General features: G+C 47.7%; 1 protein-coding gene across 3 annotated transcripts in view; it reads right to left on the bottom strand.

The window, feature by feature from the left end:
• Klhl22 (kelch like family member 22) overlaps nucleotides 1-5,524 on the bottom strand; it is a 35,004-nt gene extending 29,480 nt beyond the window's left edge. Inside the window, exons 1-2 of one of the 3 annotated variants that reach the window (XM_021184726.1) lie at nucleotides 5,445-5,524; nucleotides 495-757 (exon numbers count right to left, since the gene is read on the bottom strand). In XM_021184726.1, the coding sequence (XP_021040385.1) occupies nucleotides 495-721 (227 nt within the window). In that variant the 5' untranslated portion in view covers nucleotides 722-757; nucleotides 5,445-5,524. Of the gene's footprint in view, nucleotides 1-494; nucleotides 758-4,896; nucleotides 5,301-5,444 lie in introns of those variants that run through there. The other 2 variants (XM_021184725.2, XM_029470650.1) reach the window with 2 other exon arrangements.
• Between the last annotated feature and the right edge of the window lie 2,394 nt (nucleotides 5,525-7,918).

The raw sequence follows: 7,918 nt of genomic DNA, 5'->3' as shown, positions 1-7,918 counted from the left end.
ACTCACTAAATAAATCTCTCATTCAACTTTCCTATGAGTGCCTCCAAAAAAAAAAAAAAAAAAAAAAAAAAAAAAAAAAAAAAAAAAAAAAAAAATCACCAAAAAAAAAAAAAAAAAAAAAACACCTAACAAAACCAAAAAAAACATAGAAGGAGAGTTAGCAGGGAAAAAGAAAGGAGTCTTTGGGAGTGTAAAAAAGAGTATTAAGGTAAATATGATCAAAACACATTATATGCATGTATCAGAATGCCCTAATGAAACCCATTATCACATATAGTTAATATATGCCAATAAAAACACTGAAAACATGAACATAAGCTGGGCATGGTAGTGACCGCCTCTTATCCCAGCACTTGGGAGACAGAGGCAGGCACTCTTTGTTTCATGCCAGCGTGGTCTGCAAAGTAAGTTCCAGGATAGCCAAAGCTACATAGAAAAATCTTTTCTTGAAAAAAACAAACACAAAAAAGAAAAGGTAACTGTAGGTAGCTTACCTGAAGTAATCACATGATGCAGCTAGCAGAATCCGATGGGCCTCAATGTGCTTCCCCTCTACCACCAGGACAACGTCAAAGAGGATCCCACTGTCTCGCAAAGCCAGCAGGCCCCGGAGCAGGGCCTGGGAGTGCTGTGTGCTTCGATAGGTATTGTTGATGCAGTGGGAGTGGGAGGGCTGTGTGGGCAGCCTGCACAGCTGGGCAAAGTCCTGCTCCTCAGCCATCCTGACAGCCACACCAGCCCTCACTACTGTGGTCAGCTGCAAGACAGAGGGAGCAAGGAGTGAACAGGTAGGTAGGTGGCACAGTGCCACACACACAGGCTGACAGTACTGCATCTGTGGCACCTGTTACAGTGACTTCAGTGTGACCCTGTTTCCCACCACCCTGGTCCCACTTGGCCTTCTGTCTTATAACCTGGTCTCTTTATCTTATTGTGTCACCTTCAGCACTACAGTAAGACAGAGTGTCTGAGGCTGCCATGATGACTCATGAATGTTATCTCAACTACCTGGAAGGCTGAGACTGCAAGATCACAACTCAGGAGCAGCCCAGAAACTTAAGAGACCCTGTCTCAAAATAGAATAAAAAAAGAGGATAGAGCTGGGCAGTGGTGGCACATGCCTTTAATCCCAGCACTTGGGAGGCAGAGGCAGGCGGCGAGGCCAGCCTGGTCTACAGAGTGAGTTCCAGGACAGCCAAGACTGCACAGAGAAACTGTCTTGAAAAACCAAAAAAAAAAAAAAGAGGATGGGGTGTGCTTCAGTAAATCACTTTTCAAGCAAGTGTGAGGTCTAACACTTGATCCCCAGCATTGGGCAAAGAAAAGAGTTTGGAAGACTTGAGGCAGGACAAAAAGACAGGGAAAATTAAAGAGAATATGTGCATGCTGGGTATGGTAGAGCACGCTTTTAATCCCAGCACTCAGGAGGTAGAGACAAGTGGATCTCTATAAATTGGGAGTCCAGCCTGGTCTACAAAGGGAGTTCTAGAAAAGCCAGGGCTGCTCCCCAAACCCAACCCTCCTCTGTGTGTATCTGCGCGCATGTGTGCATGTGTGTGTGTGTGTGTAGGGGGTGGAGGTGGGCGGCTAAAGTGATGGATCAATGTTTAAGAGCATGTGCTGTTTTACAGGACCAGAGTTCTGTTCAATTCCCATCACTTATGTCGACAATCTCATAGTCGCCTGTAATTCTAGCTCTAGAGGGATCTGATGTCTCTAGTTTCTTTGGGTACATGCACTAACATGCACAGAGATATAAACATGCACACATACAACTAACACACATTTTAAAAAATTCAAGGCCACCTTATCTACAGTGGGAGTTTGAGGCAAGTCTGAGCTATATGAGACCCTATGTACTAGAACAAACAAACAAAAAACTAAAGATTATCTTCTAATAATTTGGTCATTATGCTTAAAAACTGCAAAAAAACATGATTTTTAAAAGGAGCCATAAAAACTCAACCAAGAAAACAAACCTACTACAAATATTCCTTTGCCAACACACACACACACACACACACACACACACACACACACATATGAATGAACCATAAACAACTGTTTATAGTCAGTTGCTAGAGGCCTGTGGCCAGTGGCTAACCATATGTTCTTTTAGCACAGGTCAGCCATTTAGAAGGCCATGGACCCTCTCCACTTCATGCTACTCTACTTACACTTTAGAGTTCCCTGCCATCTCTTTAAAAGTAAAAAATGATAACCAGACTCGCCGGGCAGTGGTGGCGAATGCCTTCAATCCCAGCACTTGGGAGGCAGAGGCAAGTGGATTTCTGAGTTCAAGACCAACCTGGTCTACAGAGTGAGTTCCAGGACAGCCAGGGATACACAGAGAAACCCTGTCTCAAAAAGTCAAAAAACAAAACAAAACAACAAAAAAAAAACAGACTCAGTGGGTAAAGACATTTGCCCTGTAAGTCTAGCAACCCGAATGCAATGCCTGAAACCCACACAGATGGAAGGAAAGACTGAACTCCACAAAATTGCCTTCTGACCTCCCCTCATAACCTGTGGTACACACATGCACACATAAAGTAACAATAAAGATTAATTTTACTTATGTAGGAGCCCTCAGTGGCCAAAAGAGAGTGTCAGATCCTCTGGAATACAATTGTGAGCCATCAACCAAAGTGCTGGGAACAAAACCCAAGTCCTCTGCAAGAGCAGTAAGCACTCTTAAACTACTGAACCATTTCACCAGCCCCCAAGTATGTACACTTTAAAATGAAAATTAGATGCTGAGGGAAAACTAGCCTAAAGGCCTTCTTATTACTGAAGGAGCACATTTGTCCCCAACCCCATCTCCTCTTCGGGACCTATGCACTCTCAAGCCTCTACTGCTCCCATCACATGTGCTCCCTTCTCTTCCATCTGTCTCCTGGATGTAGGGCCTCTATTGGCTTACCCACACCTTCCTTCTACCTAAACCAGATGCCTTCTCACAAGGCCCTGGAGATGGTTATAGTATGTCTTGCCAACTATTTCTGGGTTAGGATCTCTCCAGCCTGGAACTCTACCTTAGAATAATTCCTCCTCTCCTGACCTCTTTCTTCCCTTCCTTCAATTCACCCTGTCCCCAGGGCACGTATTCTCAATGGCATCTCCAGCCAGAATCCCTTCTAACTAGTCTGTTTTTGTCAGTTACATACTACATTTCTATCTGAAACCTCCTAGTCTCAGTGATCTCTTTTCCTTCTTAAGGCTATGTTTTATATGATCCTTTGTTCTTGATTCTTCTCCTATATCTTGAATAGTCATCCCCTTATTTTTTCCAGTGGCCACTGTTTGGAGTCCCAGCATAGGACTGTTGTTTCAAAGGATTTCCCTAACTCTCGTCTCGCTTCAACATCAACATCCCCAGTTTCCTCTGAACAGGGGAACAAAAATACTCCTGTGATCATACTATGGTTACTTACCAAGTGCTATCTCCCTGCTTCATACTATGGTTACTTACCAAGTGCTATCTCCCTGCTTCATACTTGGGGCTCCATGTGGCTTAGCTCAAAACCTTACTTCCTTCTCCTGCCTGCCCCATTGCCAGTTCTTAGACCCATAGGGACACCTGTAGTCCTCTGAAGAGGACCACGTTTGTTTCTCATAGTCCTATTCTGGCCGTGACTCAAGCTGATCACATCTGCTTAGCACCTTCATATAATCTCAAAAAAAAAAAAAAAAACAAACATGCTCTGATAGTGAACCTGTCTTCTCTACCCTTGACAATTTGTCTCACAAGCATCTCAGGGTTAGTTTCTATAGCAGTATCTGCTATCCAAACTCTGGCTGCTACCTCCAAACCTCAGCTACCTTCCTCCTGCAAGGCTTCCCCATCTGTGGGTGACTAATTGTCCTAACAGACACTGACCCTCCCCCACTACGCACATGTGGAGGTGGTCCTCACAGTTGTCAGCTGAGCAGCCTGTCTGCCCTCTTGGAAGGGGATGGATATCATCTGCTCTCTAAACGGCCACCACAAAAACAAGTACAGTAAAACAGGATGGCTACTCCTTTGGACAGGCAGAGCACAAGAAAAGTTCAAGAAAAGCAACTTAGTACAATCAAGAATGCAACAATATCCAGGATCTCTGGTATTGCCAGACAGGATGGTAAAAGATCAGTAACTCCACCACTCTGGAGTGCTGATACAAAAAGATCACAAAGTTGCCTATAAGGAAAAGGTGGGGTTAGAGTACTCAGTGCACTTAATGCAAAACTATTCTTGCCCAGAACTGGAGCTCCCAGCGCTGACATCGGGTGGAGGCGCCCTCTGCTGGTCTCTAGAGCACCTTCACCCAGGTGCACATACAGACCACTTGTTTCTAACAGCCTTCGCTGTCATGGAACTCTTTGGTGATCAGGCTGGCCTCAAACTCACAGAACTCTACCTCCAGAGTGCTGGGATTAAAGGCAGGGGCCACCACACCTGGCTTCACTCTTTTTTTTTTTTTTTTTTTTTTTTACGACAAAACATTAAGGAGACTATGGTGACTGCAGATCTACGATATTCCTCTATACATTCCATTAGCTTCTGCTTATAACTTCATGCCCCTCTCACACATATAAACTAGGTTCTCTACCATTGTTTGCTACTACAAACAGCTGTGCACTGAAACAAATTTTAGAGGAATCTTCAACGAATCATATACTGGAAAGGCATCCTCAACCTTCTGTGGGGGCTCCCATTCCGTATCTGTCCTCAACGCATCCGAATCACAAAGTAAGTTGTGCAACAAAAGGAAAAACAGCAGCTTGGAAAGAGCAGAAGAGGGAGCGGGTCCTTATTACCACGGGGGTGGGAGGGAGCATCCAAGAGGTGTTGACGTGCTCTGTGGCTTGTTCCCCAAAGCACGGACGAGGAGCATCTCGGAGATCAGGCCTTACCCTAGGAAGCAGCCGCGGGCAGAAGGTGGCCCCGTTGAGCCCGGACAGGTCCGTTCGTTCGGCCTGTACAGGATCTAAACTAGTACAATCCGGGGATTTTGCACTGACAGCGCTGGCTCTCCGGCTTCTCTCAACAACCGCAGCCGCGGCTGAAGAGCTTGAGGTCACGCCGGGAGAGGCAGCCAGGCCCGCCCGCTGCCTGTTGCAATCACTGCTCGAATAGCTTCGAGGGACGGGGACAAGCCAGAGGCCACACTCGGACCCACGGCTGGCGACAGAACCTGACCAACCGGGCTGCGAGGGCCACGGTCCGCTTCAGCCACGCGCAGGCCTAAGCGGGCCCGCGCCACAGCGCCAGGCCCGCGCCGGACGCCCGGGGGTCGCCCGGCCAAGCCCCCGCCACGTCAGGCAGTCGCCCGCGCCCGCCCCAGGCGCCCGCGGTACTTGGCCCAGATCTCCGCGCCCGCCGCCATCCCCGCTCCCTCTCCCATCCCCGCGTGCAGCGCAAGCTCGGCGACGAAGGGCTGCCGGGCCCGCACGGTACATGCCTCGCAGCTGACCTGGTGCTGCCGCAAGCTGAGGCCGCTCTCGCAGCAGGCGGGAGGCGGGAGGCTGGAGGTGGGGGCGGAGCCTCGCCGTCACGTGGGATGGCGCGCAGGCGCAAGGGGACTCTAGGGAGTGGGTCGCTGTTGGGCGGGGCGGGGAGAGGATGAAGGGTCAGACCCGGGCTGCTCTTCCGAAGGATGGGATCCGCTGTCCGGAAGCTCCACCCTCGAGGTGCCTATTGAAGGTGCAAACCTAGGCCCTCCTTCTTTCCCTTTCTCCTGGCCTCATTCTTACCCTCACTCATAGCTTCTTCACTGGCTTGTCTCTTCACACCCTTTCACTCACCATCTCCCTCATTGCCTTCTTCCTTCCCTCACTTTCCCGTTTCCTCCCTGATTCATTTCTTCGTTTCTCCCTGCATTACTTCCTTCCCTCTTCATCGTGCGTCCATTACTTCACTCATCGCCTCACTTGTCCCCTCCTTCTTGCTTCTTCCTTGCTCCCTCTCTAGGTCGCTCCCACCCTCTCTATCTTTTTCTGTCTTCCTTTCCCTCACAGCCCTATTTATTGTCTGAGGTCTTCCTTCTGCCTCTTATTTCCTCCTTGCGGAGTTCACTCCCTGAGTGAGTTCTTCTCTCATTGTACTTTAGACTTTGGAAGGGTCCTCGCCGGGTGCTTGCTGTGGAGAGTGAAAACAAGCGAAGGCTTTATGTACGGACAAGTGTTGATTTTCCTCTTTTCTGAGACTCCAGAGTAAATCTGGTTCCCAGTCCCAATACTCACCTGCCCCTAGCTGTCCTGGGGACACCCACTTTTCTCTGCCTCACCTCCAAGAGGACCACACTCTGAGAGGCGCATACCTATAGCAGAATCCAAGAGTGGAGCTGGAGGGCCTTCTTACAGATAGATGGGAGGAAATTGTAGTTTCAATATGGTGGAGAATGAAAGAGAAAAGATGTCGCCGAAGAAGCCTCCTCATGAAAAGGGGGAGAAAAAAAGGAAGAAAATGAATAAAAGAAAGGCTGTTTTAGGGGAGCCCTAATTCTGTCCAGAAGCCTAGCTATGGATCCAGATGAAAAGACCCAGCCTCTAGAAAAGGAGGCACCCAATGCAGGTGGACTTCTACCTGTCAGGGCTCCCTGGACCAAATAACTCCAGCTGTGTTGCTGGAGACTTTTAGACCATGATAAAAGTATTCTAGCAAGGGATACCACCAGCAAATATATGAGATCCAACAAAAAGTAGAAGACAACACTCCCTTGTCATTTCTGACTATCAGAAAACACAACTGAAACAGGTCACCCACTAGAAAGTTCTAGAGATACAGAATAGCAGAATAGGAAGAAATCTCAAAGTCTATGCCCCAAACCTAGTTTATATAGTATGAAGCTCTTCCCATTCTAAAAACTTAAGCCCACTTTGATCTCTGGATTTGAAAGGAAGATTCGTTTTCCCCTTGTATAACAGTTTTCCCCAAGATTGGAGCGTTCCATTCTTCAGGAAAACTCCTTAAGCAGGAAGGTTAAAAAATTCAAAATAGTTTCAGGAAGTCCTTGAAACTGACCAAATACACTTGGTCCCTCCCTGTCAGAGAAATAATAAAAGCTGAGACAGGTGAAACTGAGCTGCACAAAAGACTCTGAGAGGAGAAAAGCTGCACAGTAGACTCAGACCAGACCAGCTGCCTTGACAAACCAGAAAGCAGCTGGGCTGCCTGGAAGAGGTTTAGGCCATCCAACATACCTGGAAAGGACTCTCCAAACTCCTCCCCTGCCTGCAGGCTGTGCAGTGTGCTCCAGGCTCCCAGCCTGCTGTGCAGCTGTCTTTGAGTCATTTCTGTTCCTTAAGTAACCTATCACCTATATCCCTGTAAGTAACCTCAATAACCTTGTTGGTTCACCAAGGTGGGCTTCGCTCTGTTGTGGGTTCCTTACCTGGGATGAGTAGTTGTGTGTTCTGTCTCCCCAGGAAGAGTTTTGTCAAACCCTTCAAGACCCGGTTATGGCTTCCGAGGCCCTTAACAGTCTATCTCTCTTCCCAGCTCCTCTTCAGACCTGATCCTGCGGTCCCCCTGCAGGGCCCCCTCTCCTAATAAAGCTCTTCTGAAGGGTGATGTGCACCTATCCTTTCTCATGAACCTTCCAATGATACACCAAAGTAAGGGTCCCACTGAAGTCCATATTTATGAACCAAAGAGTTTATTAGACTTACTTATAGGAGATTGGGTGACCCCAAATAGCTGTATCACTTCAGAGTCCCGCCCTGTCACTGATGACACCTCACAGGAGCTACACCATTCAGTCTCAGTTTCAGTTAGTCTTCTACTTCTTATATACTCCAGAATCTCCCAAGATCACATGCACCTAGGAGGAAGGCCAAGAGGAGTAACTAGAAACCCAGCTGAGGGACCTATGGGCCTCCCCTTTTTATTAATGAGGGAGTATCATTACTATTATTGCAGACCTAGACAGTACTG

The sequence above is a fragment of the Mus caroli genome, chromosome 16 (genome assembly GCF_900094665.2).
Source record: "Mus caroli chromosome 16, CAROLI_EIJ_v1.1, whole genome shotgun sequence".
Taxonomy (NCBI): Eukaryota; Metazoa; Chordata; class Mammalia; order Rodentia; family Muridae; genus Mus; species Mus caroli.
Note: the sequence above shows the minus strand (reverse complement) of the source record. Positions and strands in the feature narration are given on the sequence as shown.